At 51.0% G+C, this 26932-nt stretch overlaps 1 protein-coding gene across 1 annotated transcript in view; it reads right to left on the minus strand.

The window, feature by feature from the left end:
• Positions 1-26932, minus strand: part of PTPRS (protein tyrosine phosphatase receptor type S) — a 124163-nt gene that overhangs the window by 36861 nt on the left and 60370 nt on the right. The window contains exons 6-11 of the mRNA XM_031064009.1: positions 18320-18430; positions 16243-16254; positions 6015-6284; positions 3013-3594; positions 2069-2202; positions 1775-1919 (exon numbers count right to left, since the gene is read on the minus strand). Coding sequence (XP_030919869.1) covers positions 1775-1919; positions 2069-2202; positions 3013-3594; positions 6015-6284; positions 16243-16254; positions 18320-18430 — 1254 coding nt within the window. The remainder of the gene's footprint in view (positions 1-1774; positions 1920-2068; positions 2203-3012; positions 3595-6014; positions 6285-16242; positions 16255-18319; positions 18431-26932) is intronic.

The raw sequence follows: 26932 nt of genomic DNA on the forward strand, positions 1-26932 counted from the left end.
AGAGAGAGAAGAAAGAAGAGGCATGGAGCAGGCCAAGGAGGAGCTGAACGGAAAAGGAGCTGAGGAGGGAAGACACAAAAGCCTGTCCTGAGCCAGAAGGTCTGTGAGCCGAAGGATGTCACCCGGAGCAGGGAGAATTGACTCGTTCCTCCAACAGCCAGCCAGGAAAAAATGTTTCACCGTGTTACAGGACACTGACAGCTCCCAGCTGATGTTCTTAAGAGCATTAAATTAATGAGACTCTCCCTATGACGGCTGAGCTACAGAGAGAGAAACCCGTCCGTGTTCTGGGCAGATGCCAAGTTAGAAAAAGCCCCAAAGCCTTCCCTTTTCCCAGATCCCCTTTTCCTCACCCTTAAGGGACAAATTTTCACTGAGGCCTACTGCCACCAGCTCCCACACCCCTCTTCCAGCTTGTTTTATTGAACCAGAAAGCACAGATCCCAGACCATCTTTGCCTCCCATCCCCACAGGTCTCAAGGAGAGAAACCCCTTGGAAAACAGAAGCAGAGTGTAAGTTTAACACTTATTTTTCAGGTCCTTTCAGTTCATTTCCCCCACCCCACAGAGATGCTCCCTCTGACAGTACCACACTGGGATCAGAACCAGCAGATGTGCAGCAGAGTCAGGAAAGGATTTTCCTATGAAACGTAGAGAGAGTATGGAGAAAAAGAAAAGAAAGAAAAAAGGGGAAAAACATTTGAAGGAAAGAAAAACCAAAAAATCTTTGAATGGAGTGGAGGCCTGAGAAAGCCCCAGTAAGGAATTCTGTCTATGCAGAAACAGACTCCCCTTTCTTCCCACTCCTCAGGGGACAGAAAGAGAAGGAGACAGGGAAAGGGAGAGACAGCAGGATGTGACAATTAAAAAGCCCAGCCGAGAGCCTGCTGCTCCCCCTTGTTAGGGACTCTGAGGGATGGGAGCAGGGCTCTCCCTCCTCACACTGGTGACCAGAGCCACTTCTGAGTTAGTTCTGCTCCCGGCTACTCCAAACTGCAGCGGAGTGATTTAGTAGAGATGAGAGGAGACAGAAAACACAAAGAACAGCTGCCACAGCCACTCATGCAGTGAAAAAACACCTCATTTAAAAGCAAAGATCTGTGAAAAGCCCAGGTTGAAATATTGCCATCCAGGGTTATTGTCCCCAGGGCAACAGCGAAGGGAGACAATCCATTAAACTAAAACCAGCACGTTTTGAGTTGCATACACTCCATCCTGGTGTCATCAGCATCCCCCTCCCAGCCTCCACAGGGCTCCTCTCTCCCGCTCTGCTGGAGCCCAAACGGGGCCATTCCAGAGCTCCAGGCCTTCCTCCCCTTGGCTGTGGAGGTGCTCATGGACAGGAGCATGGGGACTGCTTCCCCAGAGGCTGGGGAAGGCTGGGCCTGTGAACAATCACCTTCCCTGCTCCTCTCCCCCCCTCTTCCCCTTCCTGGCAGCAGCTGGGCCTGTGTGGGACGGCCTGGCTGTGGCTGCCATCCCTGCCATCCCCTGAGCATGCTCAGCACCACGGCCAGCATGGCCACCACGAACCCTCACTGCTGCCACCCCCGAGAGGACGGTGCTGCCCAGCCCCGGCATCCCAGAGCCCAGCTCTGCTCCTGGCTCACGTCTCAGCTAGCTGGAGCAGTGAGGGGAGAGGGGAGCAGCTCCCAAAGGTGCCCCCCCTGCCTGGAGTGAAACGGAGCCCCCAGCTCTGTCCCCCGGTGCCCACCATCTCTGGCTCCCTGACCGTGGTCCCCTCAGAGAAGGGTGGGAAAGGAGAGACACCTACTAGACTGCAAGGTGCGCTCTCGGACCTCCGGGGTGAAGGCCCCCAGCCCCAGGGCCGAGCGGGCGGCCAGCCGGAAGACATACTCAGTGTTGGGCTTCAGGCCTTCCACCGTGAACGAGGTCGTGGGCTCGAAGTTCTTCAGCACCTGGGGATGGGCGAGGGGGGAAGAGAAAAATAAACCCAAACAACAGGCAGCAGAGGTGAGGCCTGCCCAGAGACACTGCCCTGCTCCCCTCGCTCCACGGCGGGGCCGGGGAGCTCCTTGGCCCCAACCCTGCTGCACTTTGGGCTCACCTCCTTGCTGTGGTCTCCCTCCTTGTAGAGGAGCTCGTACTTCACTATGATCTCCTGGCGTGGGGGGCTCCACGACAGCACAATGCTCGTCTCGGTCTTGGCTTCTGCTCGGAAGTTCATGGGCTGCCCAGGAACTGGCACAGAGAGGGAGCCGACGGGGCACAGGAGGCAAGGTGAGAAACAGGAGAAACCACATTAACTTGGCTAATTAGGAGGCTCATGCCCTGTTTTCTTCAAAGCCTGTATGGGAAGAGCACGTCAGCAGCAAAATGCCACACTGCAGCGTGGGCAGGTCCTGCCTCTAAAGCTGTGCAGTTACATCCCACTGCAGGACTCCAGTGTGAGCAGAGCTGCTGGAGATGGAAGAATCCCAGTGGATCATATGCCTCTTTCTCAGCAGTGCAGAATACAACCCTTCCCACCAATCCCAGTATTACAAGATTCTGGAAGTAGGAAGCCCATGAGCAGCCCATTGGGGACACAGTTTCCTCCCATAACCCAAGCCAAAAATGTGCTGGGTGACAGTCCATGATAAAACACCTTGTGTTTGCAGCTCAACACATAAGGCTCATTCCCCACTCATCTCTGACAAAGTAGTTCCTGGGTACTTTAGGGAGAGTTAAAGTGTGACCACTACCTGGGCAGTTTTACATCTGTTAAAAACATTTAGAATCATGGAATGGTTTGGATTGGAAGAGACCATAACGCTCATCCAGTTCCTTGGGCAGGGACACCTCCCACTATCCCAGGTTGCTGCAAGCCCTGTCCAACCTGTCCTTGGACACTTCCAGGGATCATGGGGCAGCCACAGCTTCTCTGGGCAACCTGTGCCAGGTCCTTCCCACCCTCCGAGTAAATAACTCCTTCCCAACATCACATCTAAACCTCCAAATCCAACCGCAGCTCTCCTTCCCACAGCCCAGCTCAGCCACACAGGTGCTCACCTCCTTGCTGTGTCTTAACCTGGATGGGGTCGGACAGGGGCCCGTCCCCCACGGAGGTGAAGGCCAGCACTCTCACGGTGTAGGTCTCATCCTCCAGGAGGCTGCCCACGGTGGTCAGCAGGCTGTCATCCACGTTGTGCTTCTGCCAGTTGCTGACGGGCTGCTCGGGCTCCATGGTGTAATAGACCCGGTAGCCGCGGATCTGCCCGTTGGGCTCCACCGGTTCCTCCCACTGGATGATCATGGTGGTGCTGCTCAGCATGCGGCCCTGCACGTTGCGGGGGGCACTGGCAGGGGCCTGCTCCCCCGTGCGGGTGACCACCGACTCACTGGGGGGGCCCTGCCCGATGCTGTTCACTGCAGAGACCCAGATCTCGTATTCGGAGTTGGGGCTGAGCCCCCCGATGCTGTAGCGCGTGGTGGTGATGTCCTCCTTGATCTGGTAGGGTCCATCCTGGCTCTTGGACTTGTACTCAATGACATAGTAGGACACGGGGTCTGGGTTGCCAGAGTCCCAGGTGATGGTGATACTCGTTGCTGTTGTCTCTGTCACCACTGGCGTCCCAGGAGCCTTGGGAAGTGCTGAGAATCAGGAAGAACAGGCATTTAAAAAAAACCACAGATGCTGAAATGGCACCTAATTGGTCTGGTTAGGGCTGCAGGAGCCGGAGGCACAGCACCAATCCCAGCAGCTCAGGAAAGTGCTGCTGGAACATGAGGAACCTAGTTATCCACTCTATTATCCTCCTTAAACTGCTCCATCAAAGGCAAAGTGTTCAGCTCAACATCTGGAATCATTAGCACAGGCTTCAGCTGCACATCCACCCTCCCGGGGCAGGGAGGGAGAGCAGCTCCTCAGCTCCTTCCCAACACGTGCTCACATCTCTCTGCTGAGCCTCCACGGGCAAGGAATGGCACAGGGCAGGCTGTGCTCTCCAGAAACACTGGGAGGGCTTCCTCTCAGGGCACAAGCTGTGTTAATCCCCATCTCCCCTCTCCTTCAGCCAGGGAGCCCCCCTGAGCCTGCTGGGGACTGCTCAGCACTTTAACTGCACCTGATACCTGTTCTCACCTCACCTGTTCTCAAGCTTCATGTGCAGTCCTCACTGCACACCTCAGACCCTTTTCAACTTCTTCTTATCATGGAATCCCAGAGTGTTTTGGGTTGAAAGGGGCCTTCAAGCCCATCCAGTGGAACCCCTGCCATGGGCAGAGACGCCTTCCACTGGCCCAGGTGGCTCCAAGCCCCTTCCAACCTGGCCCTGGAGCTTAACTTCTCTAGACCTGGTCACAGTAAAGCTCAAACTTCTTTCACCTTCTGCCCAAGAGAGCTCACACACAAGAACAGTGCAGGGAACAGGATCCAAACAAAATTACAAAAGACAGACGGTACCAGCAGGGTGAGATTCCCCACATGAGGAGATGGGAGAGTTGGAAGCAGAAGCAATCTGCCCTACGCAGCAGCTTTTTAGATTGAGGGGGTAAGACAGGGAAAAAAAGAAAGGAAGGAAATACTCAGGAAAATAAAGAGCACCTGAGTCCAGCCCCAGGCATCCTTCTGCTGGCACGAGAGCCCCACTGCCTGTGCAGCAGCTCAGAACGGGTGTCATGCCAAGACTCTCTAGGCCCTACTCATTTCTCCTGACAGACCTTCCTCAGACAGATCACTGATACAACAGGATTGTTTTTCCTTATCCCTCCCTTTCTCCCAAGTGTTTCTCCTCTCCCCCACCCTTGGATCCTTTCCCACCCCTCCTCTCCCAGATCCCTCATGGGCAACACCAGTACTTGGAGCAGACAGCAGCTCACACAGAGCTCTACACTCACCCAACCTCAGGGGTTCCTGCTTGGGTTTAATACTCCCCTGCTGAGGACAGAATAGATTGAAGATGGCACCCGTGCTCCTCCTGGGAATCACTAGCTGGAAGCTGGGCTTATTCCCCATCTTGCTGAGGCAACAACGGCCACTAAGATGCTGGAACTAAGCTCTACTGCAAGGGTGCACATGCCAGAGATCCTCAGGGCCTTGGCTGAATCTCAGGCCTTGGAACAGGATGGCATGCAGGCTCCAAGCCATCCAAGGCTCCTTGCACAGTGCCCAGCCAGCCTCATTTGTCAGGACAGACACAGCATGCAGGGATTTGAGCCAGTTTTCTTCATAACAAGCAGCTCAGGTGTCCTAAAGCCAGGGAAGGTCTCCAGCCATCAGCTTCCCCTCCACTGTGGGTTTCCCTGTGTGGGGGATCCCCGAGGATATGCACAGGTGCCAGCAAGGGGCACTCATGGTGCACAGGTCTGTCCTGCTGCTCGTGCTCACAGAGCTCCACGTGTACACACAGGTAAGGACAGGGACTGACACTCCTGCAGCCAGGTGCCCACGATACAGCCATGGTGTCCCTGCTCATGCACACACATCCCATTTGTGCAGGAGTGCCTGGCCATGCAGGACTGTCCCTATCCATGGACACACATCCCACCCATGCAGGAGCACAGGACATGCAGAACTGTCCCTAGCCATGGACACACATACCCCACTCATGCAGGACACCTGGCCATGCAGAACTGTGTCCCTATCCATGGACACATATATCCCATTCATGCAGGACACGTGGCCATGCAGAACTGTCCCTATCCATGCACACACATCCCACGTGTGCAGGAGCACCCGGACATGCAGGACTGTCCCTGTCCATGCACGCAAACACCCCATTCATGCAGGACTGTCCCTGTCCATGCACACACATCCCACTTGTGCAGGACACCCGGCCATGCAGGACCGTGTCCCCTGTGCAGGTCAGGCAGTCACAGGCTCTCCCCATGCAGGCACATGATGACACAGGCACAAGCCATGGCACATTCCCACTCTGCCACAGGCCCCACCAAGGCTGCCATGCGCGAGCAGGACACGTGCCCAGGCATCCCCTGCGCTCATGCGCGGACACTCAGCTCCGGCCGTGCCCACTCCCACACGTGCACTCAGGACCCTGCTCCCACTCCCTTACATTTCACCGTGATCTGGGCCACGGCTTCTATGACTCCCAGGCTGGACATGGCCACGCAGGTGTAGTTGGCAGAGTCCTTGACGTCCGTGAGCTCCAGGACGTTCCTGCCCACGGGCATGTCATCCTCGGGCGTCAGGTCCTCTGCTCCCTGCATCCACTTCACGTAGGGCATGGGCGACCCCACGGCCACGCAGGTGATGTTGACGTTGCCCCCGGGCATGATTTCATGGCTGACAGGGAGGATGGAGAAGCGAGGGGCCACACGGCGAACTGTGGACGAGACGCACAGAGGTAACAAAAAAACAAAACGGAAAAGCAAAACCAAAACAAATGAACGAACAGAAAACGAAGAGGAAAAAAAATTAAAAAAAAAAAAAAAGGAAAGGAAAGGAAAGAAAAGAAAGGAGAAAAAGAAAAAAGAGTAAAAGATAATTTAAATATAGATGGGGTTTGTCACAGTTTATTTTCTTCCTTCATTAAAAACAAAACAAAAAACCAAAGAAATTAAAAAATCAAAAACCGAAAACCAAAAAAATAAACTCCAAATAAATTCGTACTTCACAAACAATATATAGAATATAGACATAAAAGCGATATTTCATAGCAACAGGGTTCCATTGATCAAGATTAGACCCATCACAGCACAGATAAATACACAAAAATTTATTAGCAATTTCTCATCTTTACTGGCAAGAGCTGGCATGGCGAGAGCCCAAACTTCTCCTCCGTGGCCTCTGGGGCCCCCAGCTCCCCGCTCCACACCCCGGGAGCCTGCTCCTCCCTCTCTCTCCCCGTGGGGCTGGAGTCCTGGGCCCCCTTCTCCCGAGGAACAGCCCCTCCACCAGCACCCGGCGTGGTCCAGGTGCCCCCTCCGGAGAGGGGCCCTCTCCCACCCGGGGCTGCTGCAGACGAGGGGTGGGGGGCCAGGAGAAGGTTGGGATGGAGATGGAAACTTCTCAACGTTTTGCCTTGTTGGACCCAGAGAATTCAACAAAGAGAGAAGTATCACATCCCCAGATTCCAGACGCGCCACTTGAGAAGTGAAAGGCAAAAGGATAAACGAGGGAGGAGAGGGAGTCCCCGGAGCGGGACAGAATTTGGTTGGTGTCTGCGTGTGAGAAGCGTCCAGGGGAACACAGCCCCCCTGGAGCGAGAGAGAGTGTGGAAAAGATGAGAAACTCTAATGAAATTTTTGTGGTTTTCGGGTATAGAAACCCTAACGAAGCCTCTTTAAGATCTGACACGGTTCCATCGATAGATGCAGCTCTCAGAGTCACAAACATCATGCAAAATAGGTAAAAAAGAGAGAGAGAGAAAGAGAGAAAGAGAGAGGAAAATGCAGAGAAATATAATTTCTGGGCGGTAGCAAATGCCCACATGGATACTGGATAGAAAGTGAGCGACAGAGAAAGGAAGGAAGACCAGGAGAAGGAGAACAAGAGGGGAAGGGAGAAAGAAGAGAGAGAGAGAGGGAGGGGAGGGGGAAACCCACTTTAATGCTGCATACTTTTTCTAGCTGATGTGACTCAATGTGGTGGCTCACATTGTCACATCTCAGCCCTGGCGGAATAATAAATAGAATAGAATTAATAAGAAAAACAAGGTAATGAAACTTTTAACGTTGAGAAAACAGTGACATGTTCTGTGCATCTCCTTAGCAGAGAGGTGGATGCAGCTTCCAGACCTTACACAGGAAGAACATGGACGCAAAGGGGAGGCTGTGGTTTCCTTGGCTCCATTTTCTGAGCTGCCTGGGCTGGCTGGAGGGATGCTGGGTGCCCTTCCTTGGGGGGGAAGCAGGGGAATGGACAAAGGAGAACGTGTGTGGATCAGAGAGGGCCTAGGGAGGGGGTGGAGGGCAGGGTGTCCTCCCACAAGAAAGACAAAAGGATACAGGACCCAGGGAAAATGCAGGAACTGCAGCAGCTGGAGGGGAGCAGGGGTGCAGGATTCCTCCAGCTGCAGGGACAGCCATGCAGGAACTGCCACAGGCAGGGTGGGCGAGGGGCAGGAGGGTCTGGGGGGCTGAGAACTCCCTGTTCCTGCTGTCTGTTCCCTGGTAACCTCTGCACAACCTCTCCAAAGCTTGCTGGCTTTGCCTCATGCCACAGCAAAGCAAAGGACAGCAGGGCTGAGCCTGCCATTGTCCCTCCCAGTGCCTTCAGATGTCCCCTGGAACTGTCTTGAGGCTTGCTAGTGTTTATCTTGCAGCTTTGTGGATCTTTTCCAAGGGGAAGGGCACTGCCAGGAGAGGCTGTTTGCCGTTTAGTGGGGCTTTGGCAAACAAAAGCCACCTGCAGCCCCTGCAAGGTGACAAGGGACATTGTCACAGCAAGGTCTGCTCTCCCCATTGGGCTGTCAGACCCTCTTCTGTGAGAACCAGTAGCCAGGAACCAGCTCTGGGAGGCAAGCAAGAGAAGACTTCCAGAGCGGTGGCATTAGGAGCTCAGAGGGGGCACAGGGGAATTCCTGCATGCAGGGATTTGCAGAGAGAACGGGGGCATGCCCTCACCTGGGAGAAGGATGGGGATGTGGAGGGAGGGGCTGCAAGCTCACCTGGCCACTGACACTAGAAGATGATTTTCTACCTGCAGAAAGGTATAGGGGGGTACCATGGTGTTTGTTCCACCTCAGGCACCAGCTCTGGCTCAAAGGATCAGGCAAGCTGCTCCTTGCTCCCTCCTGCCACGAGGGAGAACACTCAGCCCTAGCCTCGAGGGTGCATCCCTGTTTCCCACTCCATCCTGCTTCCCACTGCTCCCAGAAGTTCCACACTTCAGAAAATGGAGCCAGGTGGAAACCACGCCTGTCACAGTCTGAGACAAGATGGAGAGAACTCGGAAAGAAACAAGTGGGGTCAACATGCAGACAGATCTGGGGTGGGGATGACTTTTCTGAGGGGGGGCTGGTAGGTGACCTTCTGGAGAGGGGAGGCAAGGTGGGAAAGGTGAGGAGGAATGGGGAGACACGTCCGGACAGGATCCGGGCAGCAAACAGCATCAACAGCAACAAACAACGGCAGGTGGGATGCAAACACTGAGTTGTCATGGGAACAGAACAAGACAATTAATCCAAACCGAAGCTAATCGCAACGAAATGAAACCCAACTGAAAAAGAAAGGGAAAAAATAATAATTAAAAAAAAAAAAAAACAACAAAACCAAAAAACCAAGAAAAGGAAAAGAAAGAACAAACCAGAATTTAATAACTGAAAAGCATCATCTGATGTAGGGCGGAGTGCTGAGAATCGGAGTCTGAAGGGAACCCACTGTTCCTGCCTGTGGTTTTGGGCAGGGAAGGAGAAATCCACTCACAAAACACAAGCTCAGGGGCTGCACACAGAGCACGTTCCCAAAAAGCTGCAGAGCAGCTCTGCCCTCCTCCTGACAGCTCCCAGGGTGCAGGTCAGCCCTGGGGTCTCAGGGATCCTTACTTTGGGTTGGTTTAGTGGCGTTTGTCACCCTCCAAGGGAAGCACCCAGCACCTCTGGATGCCAGCCCTCAGCACCACCCCTTCCACAAGGAGAGAGAATTTGGATTAGGGCTGATACGAGCCCAAAACAGGCAGCAGCACTTCCTTGGTGCATCCTAGTTTAAAAAAAACTAAACTCTCCTGTGTGCACAGATATACCAGCATCCACACACTGATCTAGGATGGGAAAAGAACTCCAGTTAAATGTTGGGGACCTCAGAGAGTCCCCTGGATACAGCCCTGCAATGGCTCAGGGCTGTGACAACCACAATAAGGCACCGGGTTCATCTCTGGCTACCCAGAGCCATCAGGCTGCTGCTTATTTTAATTGCTGTAACATTTGCATTTGGCTGGAGACAGGGAATTTGTCAAGCTGAGAATCTCTGGGTCAGCCTTTAGGTCAAGGCTCAGGAGGAGGAGAGCCATGGTGGAAAGGAAGCTGGAAATGGAATCAAGACCAATTTCAGCTCTGGGTCCAGCTCCACACCAGCTGAAGGAGGGGAATTTCACAAGAAAAAGTCAGGTGAAGAGATCCCTTCCATTTTGCTATGCAGCAGTGTCAAAGGATCGGGAAGAACAGAACTGCCCTCTCTGGAAAGGAAACATTGGGATGGGGCAGTCAGGGCTCTGCTTTATAAACACTTGCCTAATAACACTTTTCCCAGTTTCTGGTGCAAGAAGGACCTTCCCTGAGTTCCAGGGGCGTTTGGTTTCCAGGCCAGCTTTGGCAGACCCCGCATGCGTACACGGATGTGCATGCTCCATGTGCAACAGCTCCCGACAGACACACACAGGCAGGCACACACAAACAGACATTGTCCATGGCCAAAAAACTCTCAGGAGCTTTTTTTCAAACAAGGATACAGCTTGTTATGCATAGGACCAGATTCCAGGACTGGAGCTGGATGTTTGGGATGCAATTAAATTATTTCAATGCAGACAAGCCATTTTGGAGGCACAGGAAAATTTCTCAAGTGCAGTTAGTTATGAGTGTTTAATTGTTGGATAAGCATTTCACACTGCAAACTGCACCCCAAATTATGCTCTTCTTTAGGAACAGAACAGATCCATAACTTTTCACACCCTTGGGAAGCCAATTGGTTTTGTTGCTGCTCACGGAGGCAGAGGTTGACCCAGTTTGTGTTCTGTGAGTGGCATTTTTGGCTTTTTTGGTCCCAATCAGCACGGCTCAGGTTCCCCACCACCACTCGGGGTCCACAAGGTGAGAGGTGTTTTTGCAAGATTTACAGACCTGATTGGAAGAGACACTGGGAGGTCCAGGGTTGACTTTTGCAACACCAGAAGCCATCCTTAAAATGTGTTCCCATGATGCTGCTAATGAGAGAAACCTGAGGACCAACCAGCTTGTGCTGAGGAACCCCACCAGCTGCTCTTTTAAAGCCCCTTCCAGATTCCCTCAGAGAGAAAAAATGTTGGAGGAGGAGCGAGGTGGGGAAAGGAGAATGTCCTGGACAAGAACCTGTCACTTCAAACCCCGATTCACATTAAACCAACTCAAAGAGAAATGCATCTTATACCTTAAAGAAGAAATCAATCGAAAAAGGAAACAAAAGAAAGTGAAGTGACTGGTTGAAAGCACCAAACAAAACCAAATGGTATTAAACATTTTGACACTCAGCAAGCTGCTGCTCCAAATGAGGTGAGAAGGCGGACATTATTGGCCATTTTGGGGAGACAGGAGTCATTCCGTCTTGCTCCAAAATGAGGAGGGGTAGGGGAAAGGGTGCCAAAATAATGTGCAGCCTCTACATTATTAGTGAAGCTTAGATTACACCTGTCCTCCCCTCCCAAATGTGGTCTGGCCCTGCCCCTGCGTGTCCGTGCAGCCGCCTCTGCCTCTCCCTGTCCCGAATCCAGGCTCATTCTCCTGGGGTGAGACCTTTTGGGCTATGGATTTCCGACCTCTGCCCCTCCACAGGACGAGAAGCTTCCCTCCTCCTGCCCATCTCCTTCCTCATTTCCTTCACAGCAAAGAAAATAAATACGCAAATAGGTAGATAAATAAAGAATGAGACCAAGGCTTGGATTTGGTCTGGAGGAAATCCATTACCTTCCCAATAATTGTTACTTTTCACTTAAAAAACCACATTAGCTGAGCGACAGGCTGGCTGAACATCTCTGGTCTTTTGCAATTCTTTTTTTTTTCCTGTTGTTTTTTTACAGGATTGAACAGAAAATAATCAGAATCCAATTGTTTTTCACGCAGCTCTGTAATTTTAAACACAGACTTGACTGGTTTAGTTTTTGTTATTTTAATTTGACAAGGTGTAATCTAATTTTTTCCCCTAAAACAAAGAGAACAGCGATGCAAAAGGTGTAAGAGACACAGGCAGGCAGAGATTTCGAGATCAGTACAGCACAGTGTTCCTGCAAAGTGCCCTCTATAGAGAGATAGTCATGTATATACATAGATATATATACAGTTTGGATTTTTTTTGATTGGTTTTTTTTGGGGGGTGGCTTTTTGTATCCATTTCCATTTCCTGATACCCTTGAGAAATCCTTCTGCAGAAACACAGTGAAGTTTTTGTTTGCTTTGTTTGGTTTGGAACTAGAATTTCAGAGCTGAGGACACCCCAAACACGGACAGGGCGCTCCCCCACCCACAGAAATGCTAAAATAATCCTTTAAAATCATCCCAGAACTCTCCATCCCTCAATTTCAGCACCTGGAAACTGGGCATTGCAGAGGCAGCTGTACAACCCAGTGGTGGTTCTGCCTCCCTCCTTCTCCATTAAAGAATTTATTAATCTACTCTAAAAAGGTATTAAAATTCCTACAGTTTAAAATACCAATGACTGTTTTGACCTTGTGGCTATTTGTTAAATCTCTAGTGCACGTGGAATTATTTCCTTCAACCTCTAAATGGGACTGAAAGGGAAAAGCTCAGCAATGGTTCCACCTGGAACCAACCAGCAGCTCTGGTCTGATGGTCAAATTACTCATGTGCCAAACTTAAGCCAGGCTACAGGCTAAATTATTGCTTAAATTAGTCACATTTTAATCTATTTTGAAGCTTTATTTCCTGAGGTGCTCGGCACACTATCCCTGCCCTTTCTGTGGGTTTTATTTTAATTGATTTCCACTAGTTCAGCTCTTACATGTTTTGCCCTGGCCTGGTTTCATCTTTGGTCTCTCAATGAGCTGAGGTTTTCCAGAGAGCCTTGGGAATGTTCTCAGCAGGGCCTGGGCTGCAGAACCTGGCTCGGGGTGACAAAGCTCGTGCTGATGGTGACAAGCAGCAAAGGCAGGGCCTGAGCGGGCACTGGGCTGCTTTAAATGCCTGCTGAGCCATTCACAGCTCCCTGGGCTGGAAAACAGCAGAGCCACAAGAAGCTGGAGCACAGAGCAGGAAGGATTATCCCTGCAGCATCCCAACTGCTGCCTTTTGTACCTCCTGACAGGGGCCCACTGCGTGAAAAGGGGGAAAATTCTTCATTCTGCTAAATTCAACCAAAACAACATCCTGTACCAGCAGCAACAGCTCTGCACACTCTGGGGATCTGAAATTCAGCCCCCACAGCTCATCCCTCCTTCCTCTGGGACATGGAGGAGCACAGCGACACGAGGTCCTCACACACAGGGCTCCATCCCAGCCAGCAGCTGGATTCTGGCATCAAACCAGAGCCATCGAGGTGGCCACCTGCAGCTTCCCAAATTAAGAGGACAGCTCCAAAATGCTCCATTTCCAAGGGGCAAAGCAGCTCTGGCCACAGGTCCAGGCTGAGGGGACACGTGCCCGCACTGGGGTAATGGCTGAGCCCCCCATGTGGTCCCTAAATACAAACAAAAACACCACAGAGTGCTTTGGGCTCAAAGGGACCTCAGAGCCCACCCAGTGCCACCCCTGCCATGGCAGGGACACCTCCCACTGTCCCAGGCTGCTCCAAGCCCCATCCAGCCTGGCCCTGGGCACTGCCAGGGACCCAGGGGCAGCCTCTCAAACACCACCATGGGCAGACAGCTCTTCACTTGAAGGATTTTGAATCCATCCTTTCCTGCAATCACTATGGGCCACAAGTCTGATGGCACTCGTGTCCCTGGGGATACAGAGAAGCATCCAAGGAGACTTTTGAAAGCCAGGTGAGCCCATAAAAAGCAGGATTCCCACCGAGGTGCTGGCTTGCCCCTAGAACTGCGCCCATCTTTTCACCAGCCACAGGTGAACCCTGCGCAGGTGGCTCAGCCTGAACTGCCACACGCCTGGGCTGCTGGCAGAGATCACCTCACCTGCTTCTGACCTGCTTTTGTGGTCTCCATAAAATGCTTCTGCCTCTGCCCTCAGGCATCCCCTGCCAGCACTCTGTTACTTTGGACCACGGCATGATCTGAGCTGCAGTAACACACGAGGCAGACCCTGCCCATGGTTTGGGTTGGAAGGACCTTAAAGCCCATCCTGTTCTCCCAGGACACCTTCCACTAGACCAGGCTGCTCAGAGATCATAACTTCAGCAAACCACACAACTCTTCTAGCCAGGTATCAAGTCTCTATTTCCTCACCCGGTGTCATTCCAGCCTATCATGATTACATCCCATTTAGCTTTAGTTTATTGTTGTTATTATCATTACTTTTATTTTTATTGGCTCTTAAGGAAGAATTTAATCTTCAAGCCTTCTCAGATCACAAGAGATTCTTAGCAGCAGCAGTGCAGTTTGGCCATGTTAGAAATACTTTATAAAAGAGAAAATAAACAAATAAAAAATAATGGTGTATAAATCCCTTTTTAATTGCACCCTAAATCCTGAAACTCAAACTCCTAGTCATGAAGGAAAATCCTGTACTTAGGAGTGATTATCACCTTTTAGTCCTAGGCAGGAGGGAGGTGGGGTGGGAAAACCTTATTTCAAATGCTATTTCTTTTTTTTTTTTTTTAATAGAACAAGCATTTTTTTCCTTTTTTTTTTTTTTTTCTTTTTTTTTCTTTTAGAAAGAGACTTGGGACTGAGGGATGTTTTTTGGCTATTGTTGGCATCCAAGTCAGAAGAGCCTCTTCCCAGAGCATTCTCAAGAGAGCAGCATTTGGGAGTGGTACCCTGGTACCTACGGGGAGGGAGGAGACTCGGAAGGGGAGGGGAGAATACCAGCACTGAGGGTCCGAGCACTGAAATCTCAGCATTTTAAGAAAAAAGAGAAGGACAGACAGAGAGAAAGAGAGAGAGAGAGAAAGAGAGAGACAGATACTGTGTCAATACTGCACTGGATTTCTCAAAAATCACACAGCTTTAATACCTGTGCCCTAGGAAAGCCACTCCTTTGGTAGCTGATTGAGAGGTGGGGACTGGCAGGAGAGGGAAAGGCATAGCCAGGGAAAGGGCTGGCATTCTGCACAGGGGAAGCACCAAGCACCACTGGTACCACTGACACACTGCAAACCCCCTGTTCACTCTCCATGTGCCTCACCCGCTCGGGATGCACACATGGGAGACAACAGGAGCTTCTTGGGGATAAACAGGGAGATGAGAAGAGGGAAAAGAGGCATTTTCAGCTCCAATGTCACTGGCCAGATTGCTGGTTGCTGTTTGCAATAGCTGCAGCTGCCAGATGTGCCCCAGCACTGTTGCAGTGCCTGCACAGCTGCACTTCTCCTCCCATGCTCCTTTAGGAAGGAGGCTCTGCCTTCGCTGTGCCTGGCTGGGTTTTGAGGTGCCTGCAGCAGGCAGCAGTGGGTAAATCCCAGAAGGGAGCAGGACATGGGGAGAGGCAGAGCCAGGAGGCAGCTGCCCTTCCCTCCCAGCCCTCCCAGGACGAGGTGTCACCTCCTCCACGGGATTCTGCCTGGGGCTGGGGCTCTGCCTGGCACTCGAGGGTGCTCCAGGAGAGAACAGAGAGCGATCTGGGATCAGCAGGAGCTCTCTGTCAGTGCCACACTGGGCTGACTGCTCCTGGTGTTACTGGAGGGAACTGGGCAGTGACCAGTGAGCAAGCTCCCACGGCTGGGGGAGCCCCAGGAGCGGGGTCAGGGCTTTTCTTTGTGTGCAGGAGGTGGAACAAGAGCCACACCTCAAGAAATAAATAAGCAATAACGTGACCCAGGGTGTGCTCTAACTCTTGGAATGACCCCCTGGGTTCTCACCATCTTTTCCACTTCCCAGATCCCTCCCTCCCCCAAAACAAAGGCTTGTCCCAAATAGCAGGGCTTCCATGGACAGGCGTTAGAGCTGTGTGACTCCTTTCTTCCTGCAGGGATTGAGGAGTTCAGTTACCACCGGGTGGGCAGGAACACTGGCTTCTCACAATGCGTTTGGAATAAACTACAGCACAGCATAACCAATCAAAACAGAAACAGGAAATCAAGAGAAAGCAAAAAACCCAACAGAACCAAAAATTTGGAAAGTAAGAGTAAATCCACTTCAAAGAAACCAGAATTGTATAACGAAAAGAAACGATACATATTTATATATCGAAAAAATAATTCATAATTAATTTAAAAAGTGGCATGCAAAGAAGATTGTTACATTCTCCTATCATGCATCAGGCCCAATGTCCAAACGGCAAGGTAACCATGACGACAAAAAAGTGCAAGAACTCAGCAACATTACCAAAGGATGCATAGAGAGGCCCACAATGCAACTCAACTCATCTCCGTGAGACCCGGGAATGCGCGGGTCTCGCTCATCTTAAAGATTTCTTGCTTTTTCTCTTTTCATTTTTTAAATTTTTTTTTTCATTTTTTTTTTTCTCTTACGAATGTAAAAATGTGGGTAAAGAAAGTAAAAAAGAAAAAAACCACACCAACCTTCTCGTAGCTCTGAGGGATGTTAAGGGGGTTTGATGCGGAACACAATGACATGAGGAGAAGAGAAAAATAGGGGAAACACAGAGAGAGTAAAAAAAGGCCTTCTCAAGGCTGTCAGCTGCAAATTGATTGATTTTTTTTTTTCTCTTAACCAAAATAAAAAGAAAGGAAAAAAAATGAAGATAGTAACGACCCTCTTTCCTGCCTTCCTAACGCTCCCCCTCCCATCCCTTTAAGCCCAACCAAGCTCCGCAGGGAGGCCGGGCTGGGAGCAATCCTAGCTCAGAGTCAGCCCCACAGGGGTGCTGAGCCCAGGCAGGATTCTCCCTCCCTGCAGCCCCTCTGCTCCTCGGAGAGCAGAGCAGCCCCCCGGCCCCACACCCAGCCCTGCTCACTCTGCCTCCACCATGGGACTGAATAAGGAAAACAGAAACAATTAGAAGAAGGAAAAAGAAAAGCAAAAAACCAAACCAAACCATTTCCTTGCAATGTTCAAACTTACAACTCCTATCCCAGGTGGTCTATAGAGACAAGCATGTTATGGGAGAAACAAGTCAATTGGAAACACAAGAGTGCTCGAGACTCTTTTAAAACAAAAAAAACGGGAAGAAAAATGTGCATGAACTCTCCCTCCCACCAAAGCAAATCCATTTCAGAAATTTGTTACCTTTCCACGATATTAACACACAAGAAACAAGGAATTAAACAGCATGAAAAACACCCAAACCACAGGCCGAGCTGGCACACGCTGTGTTCTGCACTCTCTCGGCAGGTTAGTGCTGGTTTGCAGGCTGGCCCAGGTACACACGGCCTAACTGGGGTAGGAACAGGGCTATCACCTGGAGCCCTCTCATCCAGGTGTGGAGACAACACCGTGTTACAACCTTTGTCTCCTGGGTAGTTTCCGAGTGGCCAGAAAAGTAGAGGAAATTTATAAACAAAACAATCATGAAAAATCCCCACATTTTTCCTGTTTCTTTTCTTTTTAGTTTGTTTTTTTTTTTTTTTTAAGAAAAGAACCCAAACCATTCCAGCTAAGCTGTCTGCAATGGATTCAGCCCTGAATTAGTATTGGAACCAGACTGACACTCCCAAAAGCAGAGTTTCGGGGCCCAGGCGACAGGGCAAATTTCAAACGCAATTTTCCAGCTGGCCACAAAAGGCTATTTAAAAATTTAGCTTGGAAACATTAAATTATTAAAAGCCTTCTCTCCATGTGCATGTGATTTAGTGAGCGTGAGACACGAGAGAGAGAGAAAGAGAGAGAGAAAGGAGTGCACACAGGAGCATGGCTCTGCATTGGACTGCAGATTAACGTGAGTGTAGGTGGGAGGCGCCTCCTCTGTCGATGGGATGGAAATGGGAACAGTTTGCTGGGATGTAACTTTTCTTTTTTCCTCCCAAGGGCATTTTTCTTTTTTTTTTTTTTTTAAATTTTTATTTTTTTAAATTGAGAAGGACCAGCCCTGCTCTCTCATTACCAAAAGGGCTTTCGCTGTGGAAAGATGTTAAACCGAAGGTACACACAAGATATTACAGGTCAGAGAGATTAAAATAAGAGAAAGTGGAGAGGCTGTTGGCCCAGGGGGTGGGAGAACATCGAGGGGACATGGAGCAGAAGCCAATCCCCTGTCATCTGTTCCCCTGCTGCGGGGTGAAGGGGGCTCAGGGACGGCTGCTGGTGTCCCCAGCTCTGTGCCCAAGGAACCAGGCACAAATTACTGCTGGCAGAGTGAAAAGCAGCTGGGACTGAGGGCAGCAGTGCCAATGCACCCTCCTGCTGCACTCTGGGGGCATCCAGGGACACAGAGGGGTCCTGCCCTCCTCTCACAGCCACAGCAGCAGGACTGAGAGCAGGGATCCTTTGGCAGGAAGGGCAATTCTCTGGGGCCGGAGGGATTCTCTGCGGGCTGACCTGGCACATTTTGGGGCGCGCTCTTTGACTCGGCCGTGAGTGAGCCAGCCCTGCAGGGATGCGGGGGCAGCGGGGACCCCCCGAGCTGGGGAGGGCTGGGCTGGGCCGGGAGGAGGAGGAGGAGGAGGAGGCTGAGTGCCGGTGAGCCGCTGTGCTCCCTACCTCTCACGTAAAGGTTAGCGGGGGACGAGTAGCGCACCCCGGCGCTGTTGCTGGCCACGCACTCGTACTTGCCCTGGTCCGTCTCCTCGCTGCTCTCGATCTGCAGCCCACCTGTGAGGGGACAAGACACGGCAGCACAGACACATCATCAGCCTCTGCTCGGGCTCTTTCCTCCCCCCGGGCTCACGCACACCGGGGCAGGAGCACGGAGCCCCCGCGGACCCGACACGGTGAGAAAATGTAATTCCCCCTCTGTAGTGAGTGTTGCTCTTTGTCCTGAGCTCATCAGCAAAGGCACCAAGTTTTTGTGGCTTCTGCAATGCAGGCGTTCTGCACCAGAACTCCCGAAATCAGCCTCAATAATCCATATTACTGTGATCCCCAGAAATCCATCAGCAGGCAGTTGACTTTCCCTTGCTCAATTTGAAGCAGTGACCATAAAAGAGAAAGGCTTTGTCACCCACTGCCTGGGGAATTTCTATCGCTGCTGCCTTTGTTTTGTGCCCGATACCTGCTCCTCAGGAAGCCTACGGGAGATAAGAGCCCCTGTGAAAAGCACCTTACTGATAGTAAATATTCCCCAGGGAAAACCCTGTAAATACTGCATTGGAACTTCAAAATTGCCTGCATGGTTTACATCATCTGGGCCAAAAGGATTAAGGCTTTTCTTAAACTTGTATATTATTGCAGGCTACAAGAATATACCCAGAGCCCAAACTAAAGATTCCTGTCAGCAAATATGCAGAGAGATGCAGCATGGAGCTACATGGAAGAAAATTGCCTCATTTACCTCAGAAGGCTTCATCCCTGCAAAACTCCAGTTAAAATACATACTACATAAATAATTCAACAGGCTCTCAAATGTTTTATGTATTAGGAGTACATGATTATACTACAGATATGGACAGAGCTCACATGTGGTAAGACTCTTAACTCCCATCACTGGAAAAAAAACCCACCTAAATATGAAAACCAAACAATTCCAGCTCAGTGTAATAGTATTGATAAAATCTTAAGTGAGAGGAGTGCAAATGAGATCATTGTTGGTTGCAGATAGAGCCTTTTCAGGAAGGAAAAAGCAGTGTGTTCACAGAGGAGGACACCGAGCTCACGTTCCTCTGCGTGTGCGTGGGTGGGAACGATGCTGGTGGGGGGACGTGGGGCTGGGAGAGGATTTGGGACAGGGCTGGGGCGTGAGTGCAATTCCCCACAGCATCCCCTGTGCCTGGGAGCCCCCAAAGGCAGAACAGAGGGAATTAAACCCCCCAAAACCCCACCCAGACCAGCAAACCAAACAAAATCCATTCCAAAAGAATCTGCGGGTATTTCAGCACAACAGGAGTTAAAACCCAGACTGGCTGGAGCTTCCCACTGAGCACACAGCTGAGCATTCTTCATATGGAATTACAGCTCCAGCTCTGCTGTTGGAGAGCTCCACTTGGGTGGAAAGCTGCTGGTGAGTTTTCCCAGAAATTTCTGTTAATTTGGACAAATCTGTGGGTTGTTTCCATTGGATCCAGATCCATTTTCTGTGCTGCTCATGAGCATCACTGGTCTGAGAGTACCCAGGGCAGATGAAGCCTCACTCCAGAGCAGGAAGGGAACCAAGGACTGCAGTGAGCAGCTTTCCCTGGGGAACAGGGACTCACCCCACCCTCCCTGCCCACTCCTCACCCCTGCTGGTCAAGGCAATGGCAGAAATGAGGCTGCAGAGAGAGTGAGGAGTGTTCAGCACTTGTCAGGAGCCAACAGACATGATGTGTGAAAATGTAAATCTCACCTACAGCACCTCCTCTTGCTTTTACCAGCAGAGAATTACGGAATTCTAAATGCGCCAGTGGAGATAAAACCAAAGCAGGGTCTTCCAAGGGGTGCACACCCAATTCCTCCTGCCTTTCAGCTGGGGGTCAATTTTTGACTCCATTAAAGAGACAGTGCAGAAGCTACTTACCATGGATCTTTCCCAGAGAAACCTAAGGGTAAGAGAGTGGGGAGGAAGTGGAAAGAGGCTCTGGAGCCAAACAAATGAGTAGGCTGAGATGGTAAGTGCTGAAGATCTGCCTGAGCAAAGGACTGGAAAACTCCCATCACCATCAGCAGCTCAGGAGCACTTTGCACCAACCAAGAGAAAGTCCTAAGTATTTACCAAGCTCTGAGAGCATTTAATGCTCGAGATAAACTTCAGTCCTTCATAGTCCTGGAGAGATTAGCTCTTAAAACTCTGCCATAAATCGGAGGCAGCGCAGCCGGAGACGTTATTAGAATAACAGTATCAGTATTACTGTGCACCCAGCAAACAAAAAAGGACATTATAACCATAGATAAAATAAAGACAGGTATAAAAAAGAAATATCCAGAGGTGAAGCAGGACAAGGAAACGTAACAACAACACGGATCTGTATTGAGCAGAGGGCAATGAAACGGGATCTGTGTGGAGAGAAGTGTTTGGAGAGTGGGTGAGTGAGTGAGCTGGGGGTGTCTTACCTCGGATCGGTGTACCTTCTGCAAAGAAAACAAAGAAAATGAGTGAAATGACTGCAAAACCCCAAACACCTGCACTGCCCGTGGGAAAAGGACCTGAGGCAAGGAAGACAGTTCCCAGTAGGAAACTTCTTGGTCTGACTCAAATTACAGGACACTGAAGAGGGCTTGGGATACTTTAGTGGGGCGTCCTGTCCAGCAGCCCAATCCAGCTGGCTGTTTGCAGAGCCTCCCGTGGCTCTTGGCTTCAAAAGGCTTGAGACTGGCTCCATTTTGGTGTAGGAATGTAAAGAAACCCCTCAGGCTCAGCTAACATCCCTGTCTGCTACTCACTGAAGACATTTACCTTCCCCACCCCTGGGGACACCAGGGCTGCGGCAGGGACAGGGACACGTGGGCGCCTTGCACCACATTACGCCGCAGGTTTGGTCCCACCTTGGCTAGCTCCAAACTTTGGCTCTTGGCCCAGATGTGTGAGCTCAGTGCATGTCCTCTCAGGGCCTCTGGCCATCCCTGAGGGCTCTGCCCAGCGACTGAGGCAGCTCTGGGCACTCCAGAGGTCACAGGGCTACCTGGAACCTCCTGCAGTGGCTCTGGAGCCATCCTGCTGCCAGTGAGGAGGGGCTGTGTGCAGAGAAGAGCCCTGCTGCACTTGCCTGCTGGCTGCCTCTCCCCGGGTTATTTCATTCCAGCCCCTCCTGCTGTCTGTCAGTGCCCAGCCCCGGGCAGGGCTCCCAGGTGGGAGGGAGTGACAGTCAGGGTAAAACCCCTGTCCCCCGCTGACCTCCTGGGCTGGCAACCAAACCATCTTCCTTTGAAAACACGGCAGGTCCTTTTGCTCACAGCGGCATTCAGAACTTATCAGAGAAGGGGGTTTAGTTGGTGGGTTTTTACCCCCATCCTGAGAACAGGGCAGATCCCGCAGGGCCAAGCTCTGCCTCTCGCCAGGGAGGGATGCACGAGCTCCTCTGCAGTGGTGACACTGCTGCCGCCCTGCAGCACTCCCAGCCAGGGCTGTGGAGCCCCTTCAGTGACAAACACCAGCCTCTCACCTCTCCTCTCCCCTGGGGAGGAACAGCAGACTTGTGATCCTGATTTACACACGGGGAAAACTGAGGTAGAGGTGAAGCAACTTGCCCAAGGTCACGGAGGGAAGACTGGCAGAGGCAAGAACAGGAGTCAAAGCCTCCCCCGTGCCAATCTTCTGCCTTAATCACCAAAAACCCCTTCCCTCCTTATCCTTCAGCCCTGCTCATCCTTCTGCTGCAGTTCAATCCTCCATTCTCAGGATAGAAGGTAAAAATATACAGATACTAAGTAGAGTTCACCTTTATTTTTCAAAGGAGCTAAGGGAACAGAGGCATTATAGTGTTAGGGATTAGACTCTAGTTAGCTTCTAGTTATGAGGTTAGGTTATTAGCTAGAGAAAAGTTAGCATCTAGTTAGGGTTAGGAACTAGCTAAGGTTAATGAAGCAGGTTGTTAGCTCTCAGGACAAAGGTTGGAGAGACAGCGCTTGGAAGAGGTGGGGGAGCATGGCCTTGGGCAGACCCCCACCCAGGAGGTGGCAGGAAGGTTCAAAAAGCAAGAGAGAGAGAGAAAGCAGAAAAAGGTTATAGATCAATTCAGTGGAAATAAAAACAGCCTCTGATACATCCTTCTGTCTTGAAATTGGAGTGAAAATCTGCCATCTGTGGCACCAGTATGGAACAAGGCTAATGGGGAGAGGGTAGAGAAGGGGAAGAGATCCCAACATCACCCATGGCTCAAAAGCTTCTCTGGCCTTGGCTAAGCCTGGCAGTTTCCTGCAAAAATTCACTCTAATTGACAGCAGAAACATGCTGGGAGTTAGAGCTGTGCAAGCCCAGGCACAAGATCAGCATTTCCCCTTGTGTCACCGCAGGCTGTCACTCCCTGAGCCCCTGGGAAGGGGCTGGCAGAGCTCTGGGGACAGCCTGGCCTGGGGACAGGCTCTGGGAGGGCAGGCAGGGCTCCCCAGCTCTAACCTGGCACTTGGGGAGGGGCAGGACAGCTCTGGGATGAGCCCCACACCAGAACTGGAGTGAAATGGGCTCGAGCAGCACTTTGGGCGGGGTGCAGACACAGATGGGAGATTTTCACTGCTGGAGTTTCACATCTAACCAGCTCCACGTTCAACACAGGGGCAGCGGGAGGGTGCTGGAAGAGGATGTGCACTGGATTAATTATTCTGAGGGACTCTGAGGGGCCCTGGAGGGTTTGCTGTGGGGGTGCAGGGGAGGCAGTCCATACCTGGCTTCCCTGGTGTCCTGTACAGGGCAGCAGCACCTGCACGAGGCTGCCAGGCTCTGGGGCACAGTGAGGGCTTTGCAGGACAACTACAGGGGAAGAGCTCCCACTGGACGCTGACTTTTGGAGTGAAAAGCTGGTTTTGAGATGCTCCCTGCAGGCTTTTCACACTGCCTTGCACAGCCTCCCTGGATCTCCAGATCTGCCTATCTAGGGCAAATTTTGAGGCTGCATGAGCCCAGATGGCCAGCCCAGGGTTTAGCAGCCGAGGCAAAAGGCTCTGGATTCCAAAGGCCCAAGATGGTGCCAGGCAGAACTCCCTGTGCAGGTGTCCCCCTCTGTCACTGAGGCTGGGGTCTGCTCTCCCACCACCCCTCCCCTGCTCTCCCACATGCTGAGCTGCCCACGGCTTCCCTGAGCCTGGGGAACAGGAGAGGAGAGGAGGACAGGCACCATTGCCATGGCAATGGCAGAAAAACACATCCCCACCTTCTGTCAGCCACGTGTGGGAACATGTGTGTGCTGGGCTGCTCTCCCCAGGGCTGCAGCATCGCTCTGCTCCACACAAGCAGGGTCCCTGCAGCTCTGCAGCTGCAGCCCCACATCCCGGGCACCAAGGGGAGCAAAGGGGACTTGGCAGGGACACGAGCGCTGGGGCAGGTCCTGCCTGCTGGGGCTGCACAGGGGGCTCTTCCCTTCCTCAACCCTTCCCCTCTGGCCTGTCATTTACAGCTTCACTTTGGAAATGCTGCACCGTCACAGACATCTCTTATGAAAAATCCTTTCCTCAGGATTTTTCCTCCTGAGAAGCTGAGAGGCCTCAGGAACAAAATGTAACCAATGGTTATCTGCTACTGTGGAATGCAACAGGTGCATCTGTGATTGGTCTCATGTGGTTGTTTCTAATTAATGGCCAATCACAGCCCAGCTGACTCGGACAGAGAGCCCGAGCCACAAACCTTTGTTATCATTCCTTCTTATTCTAATCTTAGCTAGCCTTCTGAGGAAATCCTTTCTTCTATTCTTTTAGTATAGTTTTAATATAATATATATCATAAAATAATAAATCAAGCCTTCTGAAACACGGAGTCAGATCCTCGTCTCTTCCCTCAACCTGGGACCCCTGTGAACACGGTCACACTGCACCCCCCATTCTCCCTCCTCAGAATGCCAATAACCCCGTTAGATGTGAAACTCCAGGACCTCCTGCAGGTGTGAACACAATTATCACAGTTCCAGGGTACAAGCTATTGTGTAATTGGGGAATTCCAGGACAACTGTTGCTAAGATACCAAAAAAAAAATCTATCCAATGTTAGGAGGCTCATATTTAGCTGTTATCTCCTTATACAGATAAATTAATTAGAATTATTATTGCTATTCTTTTTTTTTTGTAGCCTGCAATACCCCTGCAGAAATTAATTTAGAGGGCAGAACATCCCTACTGAAAGAGTTAGTAGAAGAAATGCAGAGCATGCCTCTCAAGAAGCTGTTACAAAGGAATTAGTTTAAAGGGCAAGGGTTACAGATCTGCACATTAGCAGGTTTGGGGTTTTTGGTTTGATTTAAAATTTTTTTTAATTGAACAAACTTACCAAAAGTCTCTGAATGTTAAATAAAAAGTGAAAAAAAAAGAAAAGAAAAGCTTGTTATAGCCAGTTATTTAGCAAACAGAAGACACACACAAGACACAAAAGGTTTTAGTGTTTGAGTTTTGAGGAAGGTGCTGAAGGCTGCCTCCCGTGTCCCCCCTAGATGGCAGCTGAGCAGAGGACATTGCCTTTGCCTTCTGCTTTAAACATCCCAAGATAAGCAGAAATATCCATTTTCCAAGGCCACTTAGACTCTTGTCCAAGCTGGATCTCTAAGGCTGAGATGCCCATGATGTCTAAGAGAAGCAGGAGCCCAGCCAGAGCTTCTTCCCATTCTCCTCTGGCTGACAACTGAGCCTTGCGCTCAGCCCAAGCCCCCAGGCATGAAAAGATTTCCCGCTGCTTGGCAATTTTATCTGGCGATGGAAAGGGGAAGCAGAAACATCCACTAGAGAAAAGCCCCTGTGGTTAATGATGTGTCACCCCTGCCCTGATTAGAGTGAAGATCCACATCCCACAGGGGTTCCAGGGATGGCGGCACTGTAATGACCATGGCCTCAGAGGTCTGTCTGTATTGCCAGCCAAACATTCAGATTTAACACCAATGAGAACCAAACCCCATCCCACAATCTCCTTGTCTGACATTTCACTTGTTCCTTTTAATGAGCTCATTTGTGTATCTGCCACTAACTCATAATTGATAAAAACCCAGCTCTTCACACCCCCTGTCCTCCAGCAGCACGGCTGTTATCCTGGTGGCTTCATGGCCAGGGGGAATCTGGGTGTCTGTCTGTCCTGTCCCAGCCACACACAGCTCATTCCTCAGAGGGAACAGTCACTAAATCCCAGCCTGGTTTGGGTTGGATTGGATTAAAGCCCATCCAGTGCCAGCCCTGCCATGGCAGGGACACCTCCCAGTGTCCCAGGCTGCTCCCAGCCCCAGTGTCCCAGCCTGGTTTGGGTTGGAAGGAACCTTAAACCCATCCAATTCCATCCCCTGCCATGGCAGGGACCCCTCCCAGTGTCCCAGGCTGCTCCCAGCCCCAGTGTCCAACCTGCCCTTGGACATTCCAGAGATCCACAGCTGCTCTGGGCACCCTGTGCCAGGGCCTGCCCGCCCTCACAGGGAGAACCTCTCCCTGGATCCTCCTAAACCTGCTAGCAGGAGGTGTGTTAGCAGTTGTGATTTATGTGCAGAGCTGCTGCTCCCTGCTCACAGAGCTCTGTCAGACAGCCTGCCCTGGGTGCCACCCCAAGGCCCTTGGCCAGAGTCCCACTGGTGGGGGACAGACCCTGGTGCCATCAGCAGTGTCCTGGAGCACCCCCAGTGCCCTGATGTGTGCTGGTGCCTCCCTTCTGGTGCCAGAGTTTGTTTTCTGGAAAGATGAATGTATTAAAATGAAGATCTGACCTTCGCAGCTCAAGCAGCCTCGCCTCCCTCTAATCCCAGCCTCAAATCTGCCCTGACTCCCTCACACAGACACAAGTGCTGACAAAGTGCACATGAACGGCCCTAAAGTCGATACTCTGCACTTCTGCAGGCCTTTCTCTGCAGAACACACAAGGTTTGGAAGGCCATGAAAGCAGATGGAATTGGAGAGCTGGGAAGCCCTGGCTGCCCAAGGATCTGCACTCCCTGACATACAGGCAACAGGTTTGTGCCCTGGAGACTACAGGGATGCTTCAGGGCTTCACCAGTTTACTAATTTAAAGCAGCTGTAAATGAGATTAAATCTCAGCAGGTATCTTCTATTTATCAGAGGGGTCAAGGGTTCACTCTGAGGTTAATAAATTCACTGGAATAAAAAGGCAGCACTCAGGTGGCTTCAAGGAAAACACCAGATCAAACCCAGCTAAAGAGTAAAGGCATTCTAGCAAGATGATGAATGTATTAAAAATAATCTGCCTGTGCATTACTCACACTTCAGATCATGGTCACAGAGCATAATATAATTCTAGTTTACCTCTCATTATTTATGCTGAGTGATTTTTTTTATTTGCATTTGCCTCAGCTGTTATGATAAAACAGGGAGGTCAATCTCATCTGCGTTCGTGGGATTCAACAAGCCATTCTAATTCAACAAAGCAGTTTAAGGATCTGCTTGTGACTTTGCTTCACTGAACAAGGAGGCATTTATGCAGGTGTGTAAAAGCTACATTAAACTGGAGCTATGCTGAACCTTTTCAACCAGTGGCTCATAGAACTTTGCGTAGAATCTTTGCCAGACAGGGCAAGAGAAAAGCCAGGTGTTTCCATGCCCAGCTGGGCAGATC

This window comes from Geospiza fortis, unplaced genomic scaffold (genome assembly GCF_000277835.1).
Source record: "Geospiza fortis unplaced genomic scaffold, GeoFor_1.0 scaffold299, whole genome shotgun sequence".
NCBI lineage: Eukaryota > Metazoa > Chordata > Aves > Passeriformes > Thraupidae > Geospiza > Geospiza fortis.